Source organism: Nipponia nippon, unplaced genomic scaffold (genome assembly GCF_047370975.1).
Source record: "Nipponia nippon isolate SJK-2023a ecotype South Korea unplaced genomic scaffold, ASM4737097v1 scaffold_5, whole genome shotgun sequence".
Lineage (NCBI taxonomy): Eukaryota > Metazoa > Chordata > Aves > Pelecaniformes > Threskiornithidae > Nipponia > Nipponia nippon.
Genome location: NW_028262369.1, coordinates 70,113,365 through 70,139,442, shown reverse-complemented (window position 1 = coordinate 70,139,442; position 26,078 = coordinate 70,113,365). Strand labels below are relative to the sequence as shown.

Genomic DNA, 26,078 nt, shown 5'->3' with positions numbered 1-26,078 from the left:
GACTAAGGCTTGGCTAATAAGGCTGGCAGCCTAAATCCCACATATAGAATATGTCAGCATTTATATTTTAAAGTTGGAATGCATGTCTGTCTGCTTAAGCTTGCAATTAAATTACCTAAGAACTGGAGTTGGAAGAGGGCTCTCTTTCTATTAAAGAGAATGCTTAAGCTGATGATATAAATTAATAACAGTCCAGAGAATGTTTTGTTTCTTTCTGCCTTTGTCAGTTTTGTACCTTGTAGATCTTTCTGTTTCTCTGTGCTATGGAACTATATGGCCAAGAGAGTTCTGGCAGAATGCTTGTACCTGTTTCTCACACCAAGTTGCAGTTGTAGTTCTGATTTGTTGAGGACAACAGGTTTTGAAATTATTTTTTATGTCCTTACCAAAATGACAGCTTATCTAAGTGTTTATTAAATATTATTGTGATAGAATAATATATTTATGTAGATGGATAGAAGGGAATCACAATGGTATTTGTGATATGTTTATTATAAGAAACATATATTATAATACATGTACTTTTAAGTAAGTACAAGTAGTAATCTACCAAAATTGAACATTCCCAAAGCTGATCTTATTTTCTCTTGGGATCAGATTAGCCTAAGAGTCAATCCCTTTTCCAGTGTGGAAATCAGACCATACCATGGCTGTTTAATATAGTGTAGCATGTAACTTGACAGTAGCTGGATGAAGCTGTATATGCCTGTATACTGAGCAATTAAGGAAGGAGGTGGTCCTAGGAGAAGTTTTTTGTAAAGCATATCAATTAAGTGCTAGCTTACACCATTAAGTTTTCTCCTTTACTCTTCTTGTTCTACAAAAGAAGTAATTACGTAAAACAGGTATTATAATATTTATCTAACATCTCTTATTGCCCTCATCATGTTTTACGATAATGAGTCCTCTTACAGTATGAGAAACAGAATACTGTTAGCAGTCTAACATTTCTACCTTGTTACATTTGAAAGTTTTATTTTGTATTACTCCGTTACAAAAAATCCATTCTACCTTCTCTACCACTTAATTCCATGTGCTTCTAAGACACGGAGTTCTTTTTTCTTTGCATTTTTTAAATTATTCCCATATCCAGGTTAGAAATTATTTTTCATTATCTTTGTCGTTAACTGCCTCTTAACCACTTTTCTGCCTTACACATACTTATTTTTATGTTGCTTGAATCAAATGTAGGCCAGTGTTTCAAGTAAGAGCATATTATCAATTTTGTATGCTCTACTTACATGTTTTCAGATTTACTTTGGACCATTTCTGTGTGGTCAAACATCTTGTTATCTTTCCTGGCTGCCGATACATTCCTGAGCAGATGTTTTCATTAAGTTGTTGAATGTATTACCTAGAGTTTTTTCTTTCAGTCTTTTAAACCTCTGCATTCAGGAATAACTTATCACAAGAAGTTAAAATTGTATTTTTATCTGCATTTGTCAGCATGTTGCCCAGTTTCCTTTCTCCAGAGTTCACCAGTCTTGTTAAAGTGTGTGTGTGGTGGGGAAGCATGTTTCCTACATAGTTCTGACCACCTTATCTCATGTTGTCTTTTATCTATTCTGCTTCCCAGAGTGTCGATTATATTAAACGAAGGTGCTCTTCTTACGGAGCTGTGAACATTCTGGATCAAAGGAATTGAATGTAGATTTAGTTCAAAGTAAGGATGCATTCTTGATGCTTTCCATGCTACTTTTTTACAGAAGTAGCATGGAAAAATCTTTCTTTAAATACACTTCTTTCCATGTGCAATAATGAATTACAGATATGAGAGTAGTGTATATGTAGCTTGGAAGAACAAGCTATATTGATAATTGAGTTTTCTGTTCTTTTAGACCTACTGTCAGCCAGTAATGTTCTCTTGGATGAGTGGCACTGGAAAGAGATTGTGTAGCTTGAAGCTTTGTTCTTTTTGTTGAGACAGTCCAGGTTTTAACTGCAAAATATTCTTGCCATAGCCTTTGAGGTAAAAAGATATAATGTTATTATTCATCATGCAGCTAGGACTCAATTACATGATATACATCGTGACATCTAGTATATAGTGGCAAAAAAACCCCTGACTCATTCTTGAAGTGCACATCCTGTTTATGTAATGTCCCCCACGTATTGAAGCCAGTATAAAATCCTGGCTTCTTTAAAACAAACAAACAAACAAAACCCCAAATAAAATACAAACCAACAGCAAAAAAACCTCTGTGTACTTGAATAGTCATATCTTCTTAAATGTCAATAATTATTAATATCTAATTGGTAGCACTTTTTTTTCTTTTTAATCCTCGCTGTAATATTTGGTACATCTGTATAGCGAGTGCTGTTGGCTCTGATTATTTGTGTAATCATGTTGCTGTTGCAAATCGATCTTGGTTAGTGGTTTAGATGCAGACTGGTAAATAATAATGTATTTAGTCAGTACGTTTTTACTCTAAATGTGAGTGAAAAATGTACTCTCTGAGAGAAGTCCGTTTTTCATGTCTGTTACTGTAGAAGTCAAAAGTTCTTGGGCAGTTATCAGAGTTTTATGTTTCATTGTTTCAATAGTATATTACTGTAATAAGTTGTATTTCAGACTTCGGTATTTTCAAAGACAATAATATAGACAATGGTGAATTAGATGGAAAGTATCTTTATAAAGGGAATCTACTTCTAGGTAAGCAGATAGAAGGATTGTAATTTAAACATAATCTCATGGCATTTCAGTCTGTTGGTAACTTTGTTTTCACTGTCTCTTGGTTTATACATATTTTATAACTAGTCTAATCCTCCCCAAACTGTCATCATAAGTGTACCTGGAAAGTCAAAGCTGTGAGGTGCTATCTCGTATATCCCAATGAAAGTTAAGTTCTTAAACATCTAGGCAGTTCATGTGTTACCATCAGGAGTTAACCCATGGTTTCATACCTTTTTTATTTGTGTGCCTGGCGTGAGCTAGGAGAGTGCTTTTGCTTGGTAGAATTCTGTTTAGATCTCAGCTGTAATTTGCAGATGTACAATGCAAGACTGTGACTTCCTTTGAGAACAGAATATTGTAGCTTTAACACTAAGCGTAAAGATTCCAGGTCTAATGATTTAACACCCTTATGTCTCATTCTGCCATTTTATGCCAAATGAGTAAGTTTAGGAGAAAACTTTTTTTATTATTATTTTAAGTGCTTTTTTGGGGAAGCTTTTCAGTAGTTGATTTTTATATTTGATCTTAACAATGAGTGACTATGTTCCCAACTATAACTTTTATGTTCCATGCTTTAGTGTGAATTTAAACTTGCTTGCTTGTTTGGTGTTTAAGGAATCTTAACAAACGGTCCATATGTAAAAATATTTTAGTATATTTAATTATTACTGTTACTAATAACTAAATTTCTGCTTAGTTATTATCCTTCCTGCATATTATAAGAACCTTTAAGCCATTGTAGGAAAAAAAAATCTAGTCTTTTTAAAATAAACATGAGAAATCTCTTATATTCCCTGTATTTTGTTTGCTTTGGGAGAGACGTGAACACTCTGGAAATTAAATTAAATACTCTTAGTTCAGGCAACTTCAACTTTGAATAAATATGCACAGGATTTAATGCAGTTGAACCAGTTTATTTTAGAGACACACCCACCCGGTGCTTGATATTCCACACATACACACCCCCTGCCAAAGGTACAGCAAACCGGGGAGTGAATGTAAGCACGAGGTGTGCTTCGCAGGTGCTCATGTGAAAATTCCGAGTACGGTCTGTGTGTCAGGCTGAGGCAGTCACGCAGCTGTTGTGCTTGTGTTCCTCTCCAGCAAAAGTGGCAAACTGGATCAGGTGCAGCCTGGCTGGGGCGGTGCAGAATGGGGCAGCGCTTCCCACTCCGATGGGGCGGCTTGAAGGGTGGACACAGTGGGGAGGCACTGAGCGAAGATGCTCACTGTGCTTTTGTTAAGTTTTCTTGTAGGGAGTCAGTGCAGAGTTAATGTACTGTAGGTCCATGACCTGACTATCTCACCTGTTTGTACAAGTCCTTACAAATATTTTTTTAATATCCAGGCAGGTAATTTGAAACGGAGAGATGGTTTGTCCTAAAACTGAACTAGTAGAGTAATCCTAGCTGGAATACGTGTGGGCTACTTCTGTATTGATACAGGAGAGCTATATGTCTACATCCTTTTTAAGCCACATGAGCAAAGCAAGCTTTAACATCTGAAAAAGTCTTCAAGGAAAGATGCAAATATAGCATTGGAGAAATGAATACATTGTGTTTATATTTTTCTATAAATGTGCTGCAAGACTGACACTTAAATAAGGTGCTTCTCCTCCTGGGATATAGTTGATATTATTGGTCTTTAATGTACACCCCGTCAAAAATGTTCTGAAAGCGTCAGAACAACTAGCTGTATTTATATAAGCGACCACACAAAGCTGCCTGTGGAATTTTCACTGAGTGAAAATGGATAGAGCATACAGTAGAGGTGGCCCCGAAAGATCTATTGTGTAAAGCTCTTTTCCCCCCATTCTCCTAACAAATACACAAAAAGCACTGTACAGTGTCCTTTTCTTCAGAGATGAATAAGCACAAGATTCCTGTGCTAGATGCCCCATATTCTAATCCTTTGCATACTTTGGAGATTATCACATACAACCTTAACAACAATTCTTCTACTTTTTCAAAGTAAAACTGTTAAAATCTTACTGTACCACATGTAAGAATACACTGTGCACTGGATTTTTTTTCTGGCATTATTCTTAAAGGGCATAGCATAAGCTCCATGCTTCAGCAGTTGTTCTCAAGATGGTTGCTTTCCTAGGCAGCAGGTATGGCTTTGGTTCTGAAGCTGACCTACGCTGGAAGAAGTCCCCAAACAGGGCTGGCTTGAAGGTTGATGCATGGCATAAACATTGGGACAGAAAACTCTGGGATACTGGAGGGGAAAGTTGATTTTTCCTTTTTCATGGGACCTAGCCACTAGATGGGCTTAACTATAATATCAAACTGCACCCAAATTTTGACAGCAGCACAGATTCAGTTTCTAACTTTATGTGAGTTGACTTGTTTGTCAAACAGCTATATGTGGAGTTTCTGTAAGGCTCAATAGACTTCTATAAGAGGAGTTCATTTCTTAGGTAGGTTAGGTGTTACGCCATTATGGTACTTGACATTTTTGACTTACCATAGTAGGAACATTGGCATCTCTGTAGCATTCACAGTAAGGCATCTGAATCATTCTTGTGACTCTTGGTGGTTTTACAATTTCTTTAGATATGCCAGGCTAAATCCTGACTCCGGAGAATTGCTAATTCTTCAATTCATTGATTTCACTTATTTGTAGTATTCTTCTGTTACTCCAAACTACTACATTTTTACGGGCCTGATGCGTGTGTTTCTTGATAGACTTCTGTGTTTCCTTATTTCTGCAACAGTTACCTTGCTTAGTGTTCTCCTTGCAGTCTTCCTCTGAATTGTAGTGCTGTAGGGCAAAGAACACTTGTTGCTACTTAAAATATACAATAGTATTTGGTGCTCAGTGTAGCTTTATCGAATACAAGTTTTGCATTCCTCTTGGAGCTGTGCTGTAGTTTCATACATATTGATGCTCACTGGAGTGTAAAGAGAAGAGGGATTTGTGTAGTGGCATGGGGGTTTTTGTTAGTTTGTTTTTAAGCATAATCTTAATTCCCCTTTGCAAGGTTTCTCCAAGGAAATAATCAACTTCATACAGAGTCAATGTAATCTCTTGGAGTTGATACAGTGCTGGAGGAGAGCAGCTACTTGCCTCCAGATTTTAACAGGATCATTTGGGGGAGAGGGGAATTTTTGGCTGTGAGTTACAGCTGATATTTACCTCTGATTTAAGGACAGTTATTTACTGTTTTCTATGCGTAAAACAGCTTGAACCCCCATACCCCATTTGTGATGCTATGTAAATTTTTTTTTAATTATCTTCTACTTAAATTTAATTCTAGAAAACCTGCAGATTTGGTTTGTAAGCAAACTGACAAGTGAAAGAAAAATTTTGAACTGTTACAGCCTGATTCTCCAACCAGGTCACTGCACATCTGCTTGTGCTTAGTCCTTTTGTGGGGAAAACTGTACAGAAATAGAAGTTCCCTTGTCTGATTTGCTGGTCTATAACTGTGATTCTTGCTTTGGGGCTAAAGTAACTCAAATTCCTATCCAGGAAAAAATTATGTCTAACTTAATGCAGTGGTAGATGTTCTCCAGAGTCAGGGTATTGATTCAGCTCACATTTTATAAAAGTATTACTCTTTCATCTTGCATCTTTCTTGCACTGTTTCACTGCAAGAAATAGTGCTTCAGTTTTCCTTTCTCGTGTGCTTGTAGTACTGTGCACCACTGATACGTAAGGGTTTTCCACAAAGGTGACAAAGCCTTCTTTTTGGATGAAGGCAGTTCCTCCTCCTCTCTTCCCTGCTAAAACACTGAGCCTTTTTTTTTTTTTTTTTTTTGTGGCAAATTGCTTTGTTACAGAAGGACCCAGGTATGCTTTAGTGGATTTGATAAACTTCAATTTGTAATGTCAAAAAATATATACATTACTGTTTGCTTTATTATATTTTTGTCGTCATCAGAGTTTCTTTTCACCCTTCAGAAAACGAGGCAGTACTTGGAAGGCTTGACAAATGCATCCCAGGCTGAAAAACTGCTGCATTCCTCCTCCTCGTCCTCCTTTAGAAAATTGACTTCTTTAAAGAGGTAAAGTTGAATGTTGCACTTCCTGTAGAAAATGTTTTTTTTCCAGGCAAAGTGAACTAAATCTCAACTTCTTCTGTAGCATATCCTGTGGTATTTTAAATTAACTTATATCCTTGTCTCATTCTTCTCAACAGACTGATATCTGTTCCCCTATCTATTGAAAAGGATGTCTTTGGAAACTTTTGTCTGCAGACATCTATTTAGTTGTGTTGTGTTATTTTATAGAATTATTTGTCAGCGCTTCTGCTGAAGTAAGTCACCCAACTGTTACTTGAATGTAAATTAATCTAATGTTATTTCTGAATCTGATCTCTTTATAATTTAAACATGCTTTAGAAATCTGAGGCAGTTCCTTACCCACAGGAGTTTGTATTCTCTGAATGACTTGCTGCTAAGGGCCATGCTAAATGCTGTGTGTAGCCCTGTTCATACAAAGTCGCTAACACTGAACTTACAGCTTCCCAACACAATTTTTATATCTTATTTTATTTCATTTTCCATTTGACAAATACTGATCTGTTCTTAAATACAAATCTTTCAGAAATCAAAACAAGTATGTTCTGAGACCCAAATAGGTGGTTCCAATCATCTAGTCTGGCTATTTAAAGGCCATTTATCATAGGACTTCCATGATCTAACTTGTATATCAAACCCATAACTTTTGATTGAGCCTAAATAATTTTCAAAACACATGAGAAAGAAAATTGTAAAAAGTAAATAATTCGCTTCATGTTTACCTGCCTTTTTCTTATAAATTTTACAATAAATTCTGAAAATAGTATCACTTAATGTATTTCTTGACATTACTTGTATGAAGTTGATGAACATAAGTGTTTTTGGGATTAAAGATGATGGTAGCAGTCTTCATCTTGTTGTCATCTGTGTGTGGAAGTGTTTCTCTGTTTTCCCCATCCCAGGCTAAAAGAACGTCAGTAAAAGTTGACTGTATTGAAAGAAAAAAAAATTAATTAAAAAAAAAAAAGTCTTTGAAGCTGATGGTTATTTGTAGTTCTTAGGAAAAATGTGGTAAAGATATATGACAGTGTGTGACAGCTTTGTTGCATATAGTTGTTATACAGCAATATAAACTTCTTAAAAAAAGGGGGGGGGGAAGTGACTAAAGTATCTCTTAAAATACAGTGTCTCTTCACAGATTTTCTGTTTCTTTTTTCTCTTCAGGCAGCTGTTAACCTGCAGGTTCTGTCAAAAATAAACTTTTGCTGAAACCTTAACTAAGAATCACTGTGTTCATATGTTTAGTATGGCTTCGAACAGCTCTTATATTTTACTGTCTCCTCAATTTATCCCTTTTCAGGTCACTATTCTTAGGCTTTAGTCTCTAGTATTACGCTACAGCTTCCATTTCACTTCATCAGATTAAAATTTTCTGGGACCTTAATGACTTCCAGGTGTTGCCAACCTGTACCGAGATCACACAGAAAGACAAAATGACCCTTGTTGCTTGGACCTATTTAAGCAGCAAGCAAAGGTGTCTAATGATGCCTTGTGTTTTAAACATTCATGCTGTTGCCTTGAGAATTAAATTTATGAGAATTCAAAAGATGTTAGAATATGACTGTTGTATATAAAATGAAAAATAGTAACAACAGTTGTCCTTGCAAGTTTTCTTTTTTTTTTGTTTCTGAGAATTCCAACATACTTTTAGAAGAGCTAAATCTTGCAGTTTGAATGAGAGCTTCAAATTCTTTAAGAACAAGCTTTAAGGAGTAAAGTTCTGCTATTAGGATTTCTAATAACTGGTTTTATGAAGGTGCTTTACTTCAAGCTGTATCTAGAACTGTCATTACAATGTCTCACATGATTTGTTCCATGATGCTCTTTACTTTGCTCCACTTGTCTTTTCTTTGTACTATATTTGGTAAGGGAGCAAGAATGGGATGATGTGTTTGTCTTAAATAATGTACATTTTGGCCTGAAGCACTGAATCCTTCTTTTTCCTCCTCCCCCATTAATATGCAGTACTTTTGACTAAAAGTCTGAAGAGAACAGTTTAGTCATTGTTAGAAAATGGGACCAGTTGTCCAAAATGCAGCTTTTCCTATTGGTTGATGTTATATAATTCTATTGGAAATATATTACCAGCTTTTCATTGGGGTCGGATTTTACAAAACTAAGTTTTACTGCCAGAACTCTTATTTAATTTCTTTTTTCCTTTCTCTTCTAAAGGTAAGAGAGAAGCAAAAGAAGTAAGAAAATGCTGGGATCAGAACGAGGTGTCGTGGAAGAATGGCTGTCAGAATTCAAGGTGAGCTGAGAAGGTGAATGATAGCTGTACCATTATGCCACAGAACATTGATTTCCCCCCCCCCCCCCCCCCAATATCCAATAATTAACATTTTAAATATCTATTACTTGATCTTTCAACTTCTAATAATGCATAAAGCATGCAAAGGTCTATGTAGATGAGTCAGCTGGTACATAATATGCAATACATAGTTCTAATAGTAGTTTATTTTTATGGTGTATTATTGTAGAGCAAAACACTGCTATAGCAATGTGGGTTTTTTTAAAACATATATTTCTGTGTAGATCAAGCTGGTAGAATTTAACTAACAGCTGGATAACTCTGCCCAAATTCCTAATTGAGCAACTTTTCTACTAATTTTTTAAAAATAAAAGTGCTTGGAGTTTAAAAAAATATTAAAGAAAAGTATTTGTCTGTTTTTTTCCCTATGGTCTGCATAAAATGAATTGTTTTGTCATGAAGAATCTGAAGTATTTTTAAGCTATTCTGCATGTTGATAATTATGCTGAGCGAAATAAAATATTGGGTGAACAAGAAAACTGGATTTTATGACTAATATGAAATTGATCTGTTATTTAAATTAAGAATTAGTAATTCCTCACATCATTAATGATACACAATAAGCCATTACATGCTGGTTTTGGAAATTTGTTGAGGAGCCAAGGATGAAAAATCCAAAGACGTGGTTGCTTGGTGGCACTGGACGCTGTCCATGCTCATTCTAGATTATCCACACCTCTTAAATAATTCAAGCTGATTTGATAAAGACTTTGAAAGATGCCTGTTAAATACAGAATATCAAGAAAGAGAGTCCTCGTATCAACCTGGAGCAAATGATTTTATGAAAGATAAATCTGAAACTGCTTTTAGGTTTAACCCTGAAAGTTGGTATGTGCCCCCAAGTGCTATTAATATGGAGAAGAACTGATACTGAACAAACTAGGTTACAAGGCTGAAAATTTACTGAACTTCAGGAATTTTTCTTGATGTTGGGATGAGACTGAGTCCTTTTGTGGAGATCTTTAATACTTGGAAGCATTGATTTATCAGGGTACCACTTTTTTTTTCTTTAGGCATTACCTGAGACACAAATTTCCAGCTATGCAGCTACATTGCACCGAAAAAAACCACTGGTACCAGCTCTTTATAAGGTCATTCAAGACCCAAATAATGAGGTAGGAGACTTTAAAAAAGATTTTTGTTCACATTCTTCTATCTTCCACCTCTACAACTAAAACCTGAGTAATTGAGAAGTGGAGATGGAGAGAAAAATTCTTCGATTCTCCTTTCTAATGTAGTCTAATATGGGTATCATCCCTCTTTTTACTCTCCTGTTTTTTGACAGTTACTTTAATGCCTTTCTAGTAAGGCACAACTTCATCTACTCCCAAAAATACAGTTTATGCTGTCTACTAGATTTTACTTGCCACAGCTGACTGTTACACTTGATTTGGCATGAGGTTTGGATTTTTTTTCTCCAGAAACCACCTTTCAGTCATAACAGAGACAAAGCAGGCCTTACAGTGAAGCTCAGTAAGACCAATGTGCATCTCACCTGGTAGCTTATTACGGTGGAAGATGGAATCAGTTTATTAAATCCTATTAAAATAACCAGATCTTCTTTTGCTTATAGCAGTATCATGTTTATGTAATTTGGTTTACACTGCTGTAAACAAGAGCAGAACCAGGGCCCCAAAACATAAATATACACGATGAAAACTTAGCTTACCCTTGTACATAATTCATTTTGCAAATGACGTTACACTGAGCTTTCTATTCCATTGGCTTCTGCTATGAGCATTTCTGGGAAGCATGTGAAATATAACTTCTGAATAAATTGTGGAAGCATACCATTCTTTGCTGTGTAAACTACTTTAGATAAAATGCTTCAAAATATTTGATTTATCATCTGTGAACTCTTGTATATTTAAAAATTAAATGGCAAGTATACACAGCAAGGAAGTTCTTTATTTTCCTAGGCACAGCTCGGCTGCTTTGGAAGCTGAATGCTTGATTGAGCTTAAAGGAGATTGCATAATGCTCATGCAATTAAAAAAAATGCTTCATAGCTGTCAACTTCATTTCAGTGTTACAAATAACTTGCATAGTGACCTTTTTCTTTGTACTGAAGCTACCATTACACTCTCTCCAACCTGGAGCCACCATAGCTGCTGTTGTCTTACTATATATGTATCTGTGTGTATATAGTTCTGAAAATGTAAAAGCTTTCCTTTGCTTTGAGAATAAGCATTTGATTTTTTTTTTTTAATGATGCAGGGAACCAGATTTGCAAAAAGAGTATCTTCTTAAGGGTGTGACAGTAATCTTATGTTACTGCACACTGACGCTTGTCAAATATTACTCTGTGGAACTGGTGTTGCTGTTTGGGCCTGATTCTGATATCAGGTATAAGATAAGCAATCCCAGGCTCAAAGATGACTAACTTCAGGTTCTGCTTGTTAAGGCAGTATGTATTTCCTTGTTGCATTTCTTCCAGACTTAACTGCGTGTGAGGAGTATAACCATAGTAAATTCATTACTTTGCATAATTCTGTGGTAATCTTTGGCACTAAGTGAGGGTTTTTTAAAATGTGTTTTATAGAGCATTATTTGTTAGAAGGATGACTGCTTGCTTATGAAGATAAAGCTTATGTAGTAGACTATTATAAAAATGTACTTGCTGGATTCTTAAACTTGATGGACAAGTAACTTTTAGTACAACTTAATCATAAAGTTGACCTATTTTTTAAAACTTCCTGAAAGGGGCATACTGTTTAGGGCAAACATGGGTTTTCCTAGAATCACATAATTCTACCTTGACAAGACTACGATTATTAATTTAACATGGAATCGGCATGCTTAGGAACCAAAACAAACAAACAAGGTGTTTCTCTTTTGACAGCTGTCTACCAATTTGAGAGATATCAAATGAAAGCAAGCATACTGTCAAGTTAAATACAATTGTTACTGTTTACCTTTTAGGAAATTCCCTGACTTTTTTTAATATGGTGAAGATAATGGCTGGAGCAGAAAGTTACATAAAGAGTAGAGAGTGATCTTGCTCATAAACAGCTTATTTAACTGAATAATGTATTGATTTTTGTATAATACTTGAATTCTGAAGTAAAGTGCTTTTGAAGTACTTTTTTTTTTTTTAGATAGTTTTATAATTTTTGGAGTTGATTTATAGCTGTAGACGTAAATGCTGTATGGATTTTAAGTTAATGTAGTATGAAATTTAAACATTGAATGCTCATGTGGGGCTATTTAGGTTTAACTTGGAAAGCTCAGCCTTGAAACAAAATGAGATCACCTTTGCAATGCCAAGCACTTCTCAGACCTAGTAATCTTCAAATAATAACTAGTTTCACCCACTATGTTATAGTTAAGCCTAAAATGAACACGTTATTTTCTACCACGATTGAATTCTTCAAAAAGGCAAGCATTTCCAATCTTTGTCAAGCATTTTATAATACATTATATTTAACTTCAAGGTATGACTCTTAAGATTTGGCAGACTTGTAAAATAAGCCAAACTAAAGCTATTCATCAGCTTTCTTAAAACATGACTAGTCTGTATCTCTGTGAGGTGTAAAAATGAACTCTGCAAATTATATCATTGTCACTTACTGTATTTAAGCCAGTAAAAATTTTGTTTGTAATTGTTTGCTATGCTAATTGCTGTTCATGCTAATAGGAAAGCTCTTTTCTGACAAACTAAAAGCTTACATTAAAAGAGATAAAGTTATAAGAGACTTATTACTTTGGATTTTTTGGCTGACTGCTGTGCTACTCAGTTTCCTTTGACTTTGGACTGAAAGGTCTTTGGAATTAAAAAAAGTGTGTGCCAGTTCATGTATACACCCACTACTGGTGACAAAAGCTCCATTTCCTCTGTTTATCCCGTGTCTTTTCAATATTTATATTCAGAGAATTAATTGGAAGAGGCTGGTTCTCTGAAAAGCCAGATAACTAGGGTGCAAGGAAAACGTTTGTTCTTTCTTACAGTGTCAAGTTTTGTGTTTCCAGGTGGGAGATGATCATACTATACGTTGATAGGAAAAACTTGGGTGTTCGTGCTTTTGAAAATATTTGTGTTGTAGCGTCTTTGTGATGGCAGCTTTTTCTTGTGGACTTAAAGCTCTGAACAGACCAAAAGTGCTACAGTAGTTGCAACAAACAACTTCCAGGTTTTCACCTAAGTAATTTGCAGTTGTTAAACCTTTTGCACAACTAATAAGACAACTGCTAGAGGAGTATTTACATAGCTTGCAGCACCAGTGGCTGGATATTGCTTGTATCTTTCTAGGGAGCATGCTTTCACTTAAAAGGGTAATTTTATAAAATTTTAATTTGAAAGAAAGTAGGATAAACTCAGTAACTGCTCTGGTTGAGTCTCATCTGACTTCAGCTAAAGTAAATTATTCTTTTTCCACTGCTTTTAATGGGACGTGGATTAGACTGGCGAATTTGAAATAGGAAACAGCTTTGGGCTGCTGTCATCTCTAATCTAATAGAAGTACTATTTATAGCAATGCTGCTGTATATATCTGGTTTCTGATAATAGTTGTTTAGCTTTTCTTGCACCTGTTATCTCCTTGCAGATATGCTTGTATTTATTGTTTCCAGAGATTTCTTCTTTTTCCTTCTTTACGCTAGCTTCTTGCTCATATTTTCGTTTAAAGAAAACCTACAAATTTATTCAGTGATCTCTGAATTATTTATTAACCACTTTTTTTATTTGAACATCTGAAATGTGCTAGGCCTTTCATAAAACAAGGATACAGTTCTGTCTCTGAGGATTTGAACATTTACTGTAACAGATGGTTTTAATAATTAGTGTCACTTTTAGATAGGAGTTTCTACTAAGTAAATATTAATTAAGAAAGAATATACTTATGAATCTTTTGAACATAAAGTGCTATATATGTATGACATACTGGAATAAATATACTAGATAAAATAATATATGCTCAACTTGATAGAGAAAGCCCTAGTGTTGTTTTATTAAAATGATTGCAATAGAAACTTTATGGGCTTCTAATTTTATTTAGATCCCAAAACAAAAATTAAGTGTTGAGGTATTTTACATATATGGCTTGTAAAAATCTGTGTCCTCCAAATTAGTGGACTTCTCTCGTTCTATAACAACATTGTCAGTGTCAGCTTTCTTCCCTCCTTCTCTTGTGGAGTTTCTCTTTTCTTCTGTTGTAAAAACAGGCTTTTAGCTTAGAGTAACTAGGCTGTCAATCAGAAGCTTATACCAGAGCCTTGTATAAGAAGAGATTTGTCTGAGAGCAAAGTTTTATTTTACATAGATGTCATGTTGCGGCTTATGTAATCAGTGGTTTAAAAATGGTATGCTTCATTGCTCTGAAAGTCCTAAGGTGCATATCCCTGGGAGTGAGCGTGTACTGGAAGAGGAGTCATATATGCCTCCTGTGATCTTCTGCTCTGCACTGGGTATTTCCTATTTATGCTTTTTTGTCTCACCAGTACAGCTGCTATTGTATTGGTCAAATGTAGGGTTTAATTGCTCTAAAAAATGATATGTATCATTTAATGTGTAATATTATAATGTATGTATATGAGAGCTGTATAAAGCATGTACAGTTAAAAAGAAGACTTATTTGAGATTCTGGCCTCTACTCTTCTATATGAATATAGACGCTTTAGGTTACATGGATGCCTCTGTCTTTTTGGACGTTGAATCCCAGGAGTATTTTCCTTAGGTCAGATCATCCCATTTCTTAGAATGTAATACTAGATACTGGTCATAAACCTTATCAAAATTCCTCTCTGAATATTTTTTTTCCCCTCATTTTTGGCTTTGGTATTAAAAACTTTATTAGTCATTGGAAAGGGGAAGACAGTTTGACATGGTTCTTTTTCTTTTCTTTTTTTTTTTTTTTTTTCCTGTTCATTAACAGTTCTGTGGATGCATCTTAACTATTGGTTTGGCACTGTAGACTCTTAAAATGGCAGGGTTTTTCTCGTGCTTGTATCACATTGACTTGATAAAAGCCTTTTTTGGTTCTTGTACTGGAACTGGAAAGGCAGCTCAAGATGGAAAAATCAGTTTGCATTATAATGAGCAAATGCACGCTTGTTGGGTTGGACACTAAGAAGCTGTAGGTAAGAAATTAATTCATATTTCTGTCAATAGACCTGTCATTAGCAGCTAATATTTAACCTTTGTACTTTTATAAACCTTACAACTGCACCATTAAAGTTTTATGGTGCACATAGTTCAAGCCACGTGTCTGTCACATGCCTTAAATTAGTACCTATATGCAAAATAAATGTCATACTGACAGCCCTAGAGAATAATGTTCTCAAAGCACAAGATGGTGGTGGCTGTAGTAAGGCCTCATTTCCCAGTCCTGCATACCAGTGCCTCTCAGGTCTGTCCGTATAGATCTTCTTAAAAGGAATGCAGATACCATTTTGGTTCATTCACTTAGTTGCCATCAAGGAATGTCATTTTTACTGGCTGCAGCAGCTATATGATATAGCCCTTATATTTGCGATTTCATTCTCCCTCTTTAGAGAAGCCTAACTGTAATTCATTAGCCTTTTTGCCTTTCCACAGCTCCTGGAGCCTGTTTGCCACCAGCTCTTTGAACTTTATCGTAGTTCTGAAGTTCGGCTCAAGAGATTTACGCTGCAATTTTTGCCAGAGTTGATATGGGTATATCTGCGTCTTACTGCCAGCAGGGATAGGCAGAGTAATGGTTGCATTGAAGCATTGCTGCTTGGCATTTACAACTTGGTAAGTGAGATGAGTGGGAATGGCTCAGGAAAGCTTTGATCTGAGGTTTTGCATCACTGACCTCTAGGAATAAGGTAAATTATTGGAACAACATATTTAAAATTATAATACGCTTATGTGAAAGCATATTTAATCTGGAGAAAAGCATAATGTAATGAAGGTTTAGTAAGAACGTGTTTGCAAAAATATTTTTTTTTATTTTTTATAGTAATCTTTTTAAGACAAACATTTTAACTGAAAAGGATCATCTCATTGGCTTTCTTGAACTGTTATATACTTGTGTTTCTAAGGAAATTAAGTAGCCCTTCTTAATGTTGAAAAATACAACTTTCTATGGAGATGATTGTCACACCGATATGGTTGGTCAGTCTTCATGTGTCACTTCCTCCCCCCCACTTACTCTGAATATGTCTTGTTAAGGGTAATTTGAAGCTGAAACCGCTCTGCATGCTAGCACTCAGGTACACGCATGTGTACATTTGAGGCAGGTAGTTGTCTTGAGTGGAACTATGATTTTAAGAATATGTAAAGGTAACTGTAAATGATGAAGTTTGACTGTTGGATGTAAAAGTGGTTTTTTATATCCTTACCTTAGCCTGGAAATGTTTACTCTTGTAATTTATGAGGCTGTTTGATAAATTTAGCAATACTGCCAAGACTCCCTAATGGGAATTTCTATGTTATAGGGCTTTAAAACATATTATACTGAAACATTGCCCTTCTCTTTACTATCATAGTAAACTCCTCCTTTAAATTGTGTATTATGTTTCTATACATGATGAGACACAGAACAGTCAAATTGTGATTCTTAAAAAAAAAAAAAAAAAAAAAATTCTTGTTATGTGTCTGTAGATCAGCTCTAACAACTGGAAGATCCAGTTATTTTAGGTTTATTCTGATAGAAAAAACCATTGGAAACTGCTTGCTGATTTTTGGTACTCTTTGCTGGGTTGAACTAGCATGTTTATCTTTGTCAGCTGTTTTCTCATAAAGGTCCTTTTGCAGTTCCTTTGAAAGTCGTGTTGGTGATTCATATTTTTTAAGGACAGGAATTTCTTCATTTGGTCCAGATTCAGGAAGAGGCAGGCCTCAAAATGAACAGTGGCTCCCACTATTATTTTTCTTTTGTTAAGTTGTTGGTATTTTTCTGCACATGTACTGAGACTGAAGGAGTGAAGTTATTTTGTCAATGCTTAGGAAGTGAAAGACATAGATAAATCTTTTGCATGCTGCGAAATTCTATCAACTGTCTTCCCATTGTGATCCTTAATGCCTACTACAAATACTGTGCTGCCTTGGACGAAGTTTTCACATGAACTGAAATGACTACAGCTCATTGTTTGAAAATTTACTGTACAAAGTGAAAACGCAGGATTTTAGACTCCTTTATGCTATAGTCTTATGTAATTGCTCTTAGTATATTTGCTTTAAAAACTGCTGGGTTTGCTTATGTAGTAGCCTAGCAACTATAAAATCTGACCAGTTTGAAAGCCTTTTGAGAAAACATTCTATGTATTTCTTACTGATAGAATGCCTGAAGAAACTTTGCCAGTCCCCTTGATTTCACCTTTTCTCTGTGGTGCATTTATTATGAAGTACTGCCCATTGTCAGCAAGTGACTCATCAGCCCTCGTGTTTATATCTTTTGGGTTTAAAGTATAGCCTTGCTCCACTATGCAATTCTATTATTAATAAATGTTATTGTGTGAAGGTGGGCTAGAAGAGCTTTTTGTTCTTTTTTGGTTTTAAGTCACACTGATCAAGGAGCCAATGCTGGTTTTTTTTAAGTGTTGCAGACTGATTCTGCAAAACAGTCCGTGATAGAGGTCTTTCCCACTTTTTAAGTATGTATGTAAATTTGCTGATATTCTGCAAACACAGAGAGACCTTAGGGTGTTAATAGTCTTATCAGATTAGGACATCCAACTAATTATTTGTTAAATGCCTTCTAAGATTTGAAAATTATTCCAAGTCCTATCTCCTTACTTCTGTTTGGGTTTTGTGTTTTTGTTTTGTTTTTGTTTTGGTTTTTTTTTAATGCAGGAAATTGCTGACAAAGATGGAAACAACAAAGTTTTATCTTTCACCATCCCTTCATTATCTAAACCCTCAATATATCATGAGGTAAGAGAGCTGCTGTGGTAAATTAGAATTGGATCTATTAAAGGAATGAAAACTGGATCCATTTGATGCAACAGGCTATTTTAGATGCATCTTGTTGCAGTAAGTTTTCGATGTCAGTAGCTTGCAAATAGTGTAATCGAATTCAGTAGCATTAGTAGGAGAGAAGGAATGTAAATATTGAAAAATCTTTGCTGACAGTGCCCATTTTGAACAGAGGTTAGTTGTGTCATAGGGGCAACTGTGTTTTTTTGCCTCTTATGTGTTAGTGTGAAAGTAGTCTTCCTTCTAACTCCTTCTTAATACAGTTTGAACTTGGAATCATGTTTTTCTTTCTCAACTGTTACTGTACAAAAGGTCTATGCAATTAGGATAAACTTAATACAAATGAATATGTAAGAATTAAAGTTGAAAATTGCTCTTACCTGCTCTATTGCTTGTAAGTGTGGAAACTGTTTATAATAATGAAATTAGGTAATGTTTTTAGATTTACTGTCTTCTGGAATAATCTTCATTTTTACAGATCACAAGACAAGTGTATCTTTTGGCTTGGGTGGTTAGGAGTTTTAATGCTTTTGGGGACCTTTTACTTACGGCTTGATTTCTACCCCCCTCCTTCCTTCCTCCTCCTACCACCTACTTCTAGCCATCTACTATTGGATCCATGGCTTTAACTGAAGGAGCTCTATGTCAGCATGATCTCATCAGAGTAGTTTACAGTGATCTTCATCCTCAAAGAGAAACCTTCACAGCACAGAACCGGTAGGTGGATGTATTCTAACATGAGAGGTGCTTCACTAGGCAGACAAGTCTTTAAACATTAAGACTAAATATATTATGTGTTCAGTCCTTTTTCAACATCAAATGCTTGGAAATAAATCTAGAGAACAGTCTTGATAATCTTGAGGTATAGCATTTCTGTTGTTTGTTCCAACTTTGTATGTTCCTGTACTAGTTACTTTAGAAGAGAGTAACTTCACTGCCATTTCTGTGTCCATCAGGAATATCTTTGGGTTTATGTCTGTCAACTCAAATTTTCCTGGAAGTGTAACAAAATTCAGCTTTGGCTCTGAGGCTGTGACTTCTTTTTCCACAGGAAAAGAGGAATGGAGCTGAGTGGATAGACAGAACTAGGGATGAGAGAAATTGCCCTTCTGTTATAGTGACTGCCAGCTTTACCTGTGTCTAAAGCCAGCTCTAGGAAAACCGATAAAATAATTTTGAATGCAAACTTGTCCAGTTCTATAACTTTGTCCAAATATTATGCCATATGCCATTTCCTCCATAGTTCCTGCATATGCTAATGCTTTTCAGTAATAATAATTTTAAGTGTTTAATACTGAACCTTTAATAGCCTATTTCACATTAGTGAATTATAATGAAAGAGGATTTCAGGATTTGTGTGTTTGCTTCTGACACTTTTTCCTGTGGGTATTTTTTGAGACTGAGTTGTAGAATTCTTGTGTTAAATTCTGATGAAATATTAAGAATTTAAACCATGCAAGGTTTTGCTCTTATCTCTTTTCAGGTTTGAGGTGCTGAGCTTTCTTATGCTGTGCTACAATTCTGCTATTGTCTATATGCCTGACTCTTCTTACCAATCGCTTTGTAGGATGGGTTCCAGGTGAGACACTTGCCTTTGAAAATAGTCTTGTAGGGTGCATCTAGACTTCTAAATATTCATCCAGAAAAAAAAGAATGAATTTACTTGTTGTGTTTAATGACTTAAAATATGTAACTCTTGGTCAGTCCTGCAAGTTAATTGGCAATTTGAAGCTGTGCTTGCATACGGATAAAACACATGGATTATCTTACTACTGCATGGGCTTTCGTTCTAGTTATGTAACTTCCTGTTATTTGGAAAGAAAAAAAAACAATTTTGGGGGAGAATTAGTTGACGCTACTCAGACTGATTAGCATTCTTTGGATTTACATATCTTTCAGACATTTTTCAGTATGGTCAGCTTAAAAATCCTGTGAGGCATACCACCAGTTTCCTTAACTTCCAAATATCAGTGTCTTGCTTCTGAGGATGGTTTATATGAAGTGCTTGCACAGTGTTCTGGGTTTTAGTGGTTTGTTTGGATTTTTCTGTTGTTTGGTTTTGGGGTTTTTGGTGGGGTTTTTTTGTTGTTGTTTTTGTTCATTCCCCCCCTCCCTTTTTTTTTTTTTTCTCCTTCCTTTCTTTTTCCCCCTGATAATAACATCCCACTTTCTGGAGGATTCACTACTGTGATTTCTCAAACTCTTATACATGCCCTTTATATAACCTTCTACTTGAATAGTCTTAGAAGCATCTGGTTGGCAAAGATCCCTGCTTTTTATTCTGAAAATTCTCAAGTATATCTGATATTCCCATATGCTTGGTTTTACCAGCATTTTTGTCTAAAATGAGATAAATTCTCTCTCCTGCTATCCCCAGAGGAATCTCTTTAAATGTTTTTGATTTAGCTTGTTTGCTTCAGCACAATACTGCCATGAAAAAAAAGCATGACATGCAATTCAGTTATGTAGCAAAGAAGGATCAGACTAGCTTCCAACAACATATATTCTGTAGTAACACACACATGCAGTTAAGATTATAGCCTGTTTTCTTCCCCATGATTTCTGATGGGAATGGGTTAATTCTTGGTATGCTTCTATCATCTTCACTTGAGTTGTGGCTGTGCTTAATTTGCCAAATATGTTGAATTTTTCTGCAGTTGAAAATTAGATCCATTCTTTCGGTAGAGAAGAGAGACAACATTTTATAGCTTAGGGATTTTTTTGTTGCTTTTGAAACACTGCAGCAGTTATTATATATTAGTGGCCATGTGTTGCTTCCATGATGAAGATTCAGATATTAAAGATACGATAAATTATTCTGTTTTTTTACGGAGACTCAATGCTATGCAGTATATGGGAAGACAAGCCCTTTTTCAAGGGTCGAGTATTTTTTTTAGAAGATAACTATTCTTGAGAATTGTTCTCAGCTATCTGTGTTATCCAGCTTCAGGTAAGTGGTGATTGCATGCTGTCGTCGTACATTAGATGGGAGATGACACATTTCTCTCCTATACCACTGAAATGTTTCCTTTAAAGAAAGCTGGTTTTGGTTACTGAATTTTGGGGACGGTCTCCTACTTGGTGGCTGGCAGTAGAGAACATCTTGCCACCCTTATTCTTTAGAAGCTGGTTATGATTTGAAGAAAACAGATGGAGTTGATGGCTATATGGGAGTAACACTGGATTATCAGCAAGCCACATCTCAAGACGCTGTTATAAAACTCCTTTAATGGTTGGGAGAGCAACATAAGAATGTTCTATGTTGTGTACGTATATTTTGAAAAATAAATTTTGAAAATGAACTAAAATCTCTGTGATGTAGAGACATTTGTAGTCTTTGTGGGATTAACATTTTGTTACAATGGTGTGTTTTTTCAGGCTGTGTGTGAGTGGATTTCCACGGCAGCATGAGAAACGCTGGAAAGAACACTGTGGTAGAGTGGTGTTAGACCCTGACTTCATGGTGCAGCTGCTCACAGGTGTCTATTATGCCATGTAAGTGGATGGGGTTTTTGTATAAAGAGAAATGTCTGGTTTTACATGAATTAAAATATAAATGCTAGTTGTTTTATGATTGAAAAAAATAGTCAAACTCACAACACAGATTTATAACTCGATTAGCGTATTTCCCGTTACTTGCTCACTCAGTCATAATAATTTGAAAATATCTTTGTCAGTATTGAATTAGGTGATGAATGGCCAGCAGTAGGTGCTGAAGAGAGTTAGGCTTCTGGCTTCATCTTTTCCCAAGTTTCTGCTACCACCAGATACGTTCTGTTCACAAGCATAATGAGCTTGAATGCCAAGATAACCAGATGAAATGCAGACCTCTTGAATGTCAGTAGCTTCTGAGGCAGCAAAAATCCATTTATGATGGAAATACAGTTCTACTAAGTAGTGTTAACCTTTACATCTTGACCCCATTTTTTTTAATTGTTTATCCTGATTATGGCATCAGCTTTGTCTTGCTTGGAGGTGACACAGAGCAGCTTTTTTGTTATACCAACAAGATTAATAATAAAATGGTTTGTCTATACTTTTAAAAGAAGTGAAGGGACTGGGGTGTACATACAGTTGATGAACTTTCTACATAACCAAAGGAGTGAAGAGCTAGTTTTGGGCAGAAAAAAGACAAGATTGAGTTTGTGATATATGAAAGATACATATCTTTCTTTACTTTTTAGATATAATGGCCAGTGGGATCTTGGCCAGGAGGTATTGGAGGACATAATTTACAGAGCACAGCTTGAACTCTACTCACAGCCTCTGCTGGTAAGAAACAATCCATTGCAATTTAAGGACTTGGTTACGAGGAGTATGGATGTGTTTCTGAAGTGGACTGGTAATGACAGCATTCGTGGCCATTTACTGCACTCCCAAATGCAAGTGGTTGTTAACAGCTGCTGTTTTCAACATAGCTATTTATACCATGCTTTTTCTGCTTGAGTATTAAGCTAGGGTGTTGGGATCTCCTAGGACTCATTGATGCTAAAAGCTAGGATTTTCTAACGTGTTACAGTTCGATCAAAATGTTTGTTGTTTTGGCATAAGCTGCTGATGAGTGATTCAAAGAAATTTAACCAAGTAGTTATATGTCATAAGACATTGATTGCAAAAAAGGTGTTTTCTTTCTTCTAGACCTTTGGCGGGTCTTAGAATATGCTGTGTGGTTTAACTGATAACACAGTAGAAAAAGCAACAACAGGACAGAGCTGAAAGTGAAAAGGAGCTTCATCTCTAGAGTCAATGTCAGATTTTGATTGATCAAAGTCACACAGGTCTTAATCTCTATCTTCTTTAGAGGAGCAGTAATAGAATGGAGTTCTTCTGATTGTTTGGCTTTTTCAGTTCTCACTATGCTTGCTGGTCTGATCACAAAAAGAGAGAAATGAAATGGAGAGAGTGGTGAAACTGGGCTGGATGTGATTGGGGAGGATGAGGAGGTTGACAGAGAGAATGGAGGAATGGAAGGATTTTGTTTTTTGTCAGATGTAGGAATGAGGATCAACATAAGAGGGAAAATTAAGGAGAACAAAGTAAATAGACTATTGTCTCAGTTTCTGCATCGGAATTATGGCTAGAAGCCTTTAGTGCTCCTCTGAACTAACAGCAGTAAAATTTCACTGCTTTTTACATAACTGAGAAAGGAATGGATTGGGAAAAATCTTTCTATGTGGCAATCTGAGATCCCTCGCTTCTGCAGTAAATTATGTAAAATTATTCTCTTGATGAATTAATATTGGCTGTAAAATTTATCTACAGACTTTCTGACACTGCTGCATTTTAAATGCTTGGTATCCATTGAATTATTATAATAGTTGGCTCCTTTTGGAAATGACTCATCACTCCATCAGATTGAAAGTTTTAAATTAAATATTGAACCTGCTGAATTGGGCCACCCTAGCAAACTACTACATTTAAAAGGTGTGTAGGAGGATCTGGAACTTAATTCAATTGATGATATGACAATTTTCAGTCCTGATTGTTCATTTTTAATCAGTTTGGCCTTAGAGATTACTTCTAATTGTAAGAATCTTCTAGAATGTCTTTGTTTTTTTCCAAAGCTATTTTTGCTTCTCCATCCCATTGTCTGGCGTCAGTGATGTCATGACACAACCAATTTTTCCTCCTTCCCCCGTTGTCAGGTTTTTCACGCATATGCATGCAGGCATATCTGTGGGGTTTTCTTCTTAATGCTCTGATCATTGCCTTGCTTCCTATCTTGTTTTACTGCAATTTTTAAAAAGCAGCTTTAAGAAATTGTCAGTTTTATAAAAAGATAACCTGCATGTCTTTGGCCTGATGCTATATATTCAAGTGATTCAACTTTTTCAAAGGTTGACATCCTTTGGCCTCATTGCATTCTCTAGGAGAGGTGTATAATTTAGCAGCATTATAAATTTTTTGTATTTTAAACTTAAAACTACTGGCACCAAGTAAAATATTGGCTGTGCAGCATCCCAGATGAGTTTCAAGTTCAGCCTCTGCCTAGGATTTCCTAGCAGCAGCAAATTCTTTGAAGTCCATTTAATATTTAGGCAGACACCCACGTTAGAATTATTTTTAGGTATCTGTACTCAAGCTATTTGTATAATTATGGGAATACCATCAGTCATCATTACAATGAGAAACATCATGGTCCCTGTGTTTGGGTATGTCTCTTGGAGAAATATTTTGGACAATTTAGTAGATCCATGCTCTTATTTAAATAGGTTTATATTGCCTGTGGATTTAAAAAAAACCAAACAAACAAAAAAACCCACCAAAAAACACATAACAAAAAACCACCAAACCCAAAACCAACAAAAAACAAACCAATTGAAATTGCAGCACGAGAAAGCTATGAAATATCTGTAATGTAGAAGTGGTCTTTCAGTGCTACCCAGAGACTGCACTGGAAAGGACAGGAAGTAATGCAAGGGAAAGGCTTTTTCTGGGAGAAGAAAAGTATCTCTGTTAACAAAGACTGGGTATTGGTTTCATAATCATGAACACTGGGAGTTTCTAGAGAGGGAAGCTAATCACCAAGACTCAATATTACTACCAAGCTAGCTTGGACCTGTGGAGTAGCTCAATTCCCGTCAATCAGTCTCTTCCTCTGAACACAGAGAGTTCTGCGCTTGTTTCAGATGGAAATCCCTGTCTTCAGTGCAGAGATGCACAGGCTTTCTTAGCCTGGTACACAAGAAGCATGGATCAGCAAGTCCCTATTGTGACAGCACCTTTATCCAGTGTATTTTATTGATGTACTTACTGCTTTTGTTGGATGCTCTTTTCGTTAGAGCTCCTTTCTGGTAGGCAAGAGTGGATGTCTGGCTTGAAACCAGCCCTCCTTTGTCATCGATAGTTGCAGACTTGGCTTGCCAAGTCTGAGTGGTGCTGTTTGTTTGTTTTCCTGCCTTTCAGTGCTGGATTAGAGATAGTGAGCAAGTTTTTTTTGCATCCCAAAGGATCACAGGTTTCTTTTTTTCTGTCAGAGAAGGCCTGTGACTCATTCAAACTGGTTGTTTAGATTGTTTCAAAGTTTTACTGTTGCATTGATTTTTACCTCCATATGGTTCTCCTCAGGCCCCAGAAGTACAATTTGTGCTGTTAGAAAGGGCCAGCTGTTAAAAGGTTCAACAAGCAGAAGTGCTCTGTCACTTTTCTGGTCCTGTTACAGAAGCTTTCTGCTACTAATTTTTAGATTTTAATCCTGTATACTGAGAAAGGTACCTATTCAAAAGAGGGCACAACTCTAACGAGTAGAAGATGGGAAGGCAAACCATTGTATACTGTTGAACTCGATCTGCTTTGCTTCAGTACAGCGGAAATGAGTTTCTGGAGTCTTTAATGTGATCAAGGATAGGGTGAATGCAGTTTGTACCATTTCAAGAGGATGGCATGGAAAAAGGCCTATGTGTGAATAGGAGAGCAGTTCACAAACAAGTGTTGATGCTGAGAGATTGGGCAAATCAATGTTGGATAAGTGGAAGGCAGAATGATAAGGAGCATTTCTGTGATGGTGCCAATAACCTTTTGTGCTGGTTAGAAGTCAGACAGGAAGGTAGTGGAGAAGATGTTTTTCCCCATTCCACAAAAGAGATTTAAATACGTTTGCTTGGCAGCAAGCTGGGTTGAACAAAGTGCCAGTAGAGCAGTACAGCAGCGTTACCTGGGACAGATCCACAGGCTTTGCAGATTTACAGGGTCGCAACAGCAGCTGGAGATCAGGATCAGCTGTATGGCAGGCATTCCAGCCCCTCAGGAAGTGAAAAGTCTTTGATTGAGTTAATATCCTGTGATCTGTGGCGTTACTGTTTGAAACAGTTTCATTTCTTCTTGTGGTTGCTGGATGGTTTGCCTGTTACAACTTGTAGGAAAGTTACTTTTACTTTATTATAATGCAAATAAACACCTTTAATTCATGGAACTTTTATGGCATGCCATATGCATTGATAGAGTCTTTTTATCAAACGTTATCTGAGATCTTCACGAGACAAATAATACAAAGTTCCGCCAGTAGGGTCTGTTCCGGTGGTCCAGTAGATTTCTGGTAGTCTGTGTTTTTGCAAATGCTAACGAAAGACAACTTAATTAGTTAAGCAGATGTGGTATATGTGGGCTTTGGGAGTTCAAGAAATTTGTTGGATGTCCCTTACCTTTCCAAGGCCTCCGGCAACCTCAGAATATCAAGACAATATTGAT

General features: G+C 36.0%; 1 protein-coding gene across 16 annotated transcripts in view; it reads left to right on the top strand.

Moving 5' to 3' along the window:
* Positions 1 to 26,078, top strand: part of HYCC2 (hyccin PI4KA lipid kinase complex subunit 2) — a 59,081-nt gene that overhangs the window by 16,856 nt on the left and 16,147 nt on the right. For 11 of the 16 annotated variants that reach the window (XM_087732797.1, XM_087732793.1, XM_087732805.1 and 8 more), the window contains 9 exons: positions 6,584 to 6,687; positions 8,875 to 8,953; positions 10,027 to 10,128; positions 15,546 to 15,725; positions 17,769 to 17,849; positions 18,493 to 18,608; positions 19,375 to 19,470; positions 21,270 to 21,386; positions 22,076 to 22,163. In XM_087732797.1, the coding sequence (XP_087588923.1) occupies positions 8,903 to 8,953; positions 10,027 to 10,128; positions 15,546 to 15,725; positions 17,769 to 17,849; positions 18,493 to 18,608; positions 19,375 to 19,470; positions 21,270 to 21,386; positions 22,076 to 22,163 (831 nt within the window). In that variant the 5' untranslated portion in view covers positions 6,584 to 6,687; positions 8,875 to 8,902. Of the gene's footprint in view, positions 1 to 6,563; positions 6,688 to 6,821; positions 6,939 to 8,874; positions 8,954 to 10,026; positions 10,129 to 15,545; positions 15,726 to 17,768; positions 17,850 to 18,492; positions 18,609 to 19,374; positions 19,471 to 21,269; positions 21,387 to 22,075; positions 22,164 to 26,078 lie in introns of all 16 variants that reach the window. The other 5 variants (XM_087732802.1, XM_087732803.1, XM_087732801.1 and 2 more) reach the window with 4 other exon arrangements.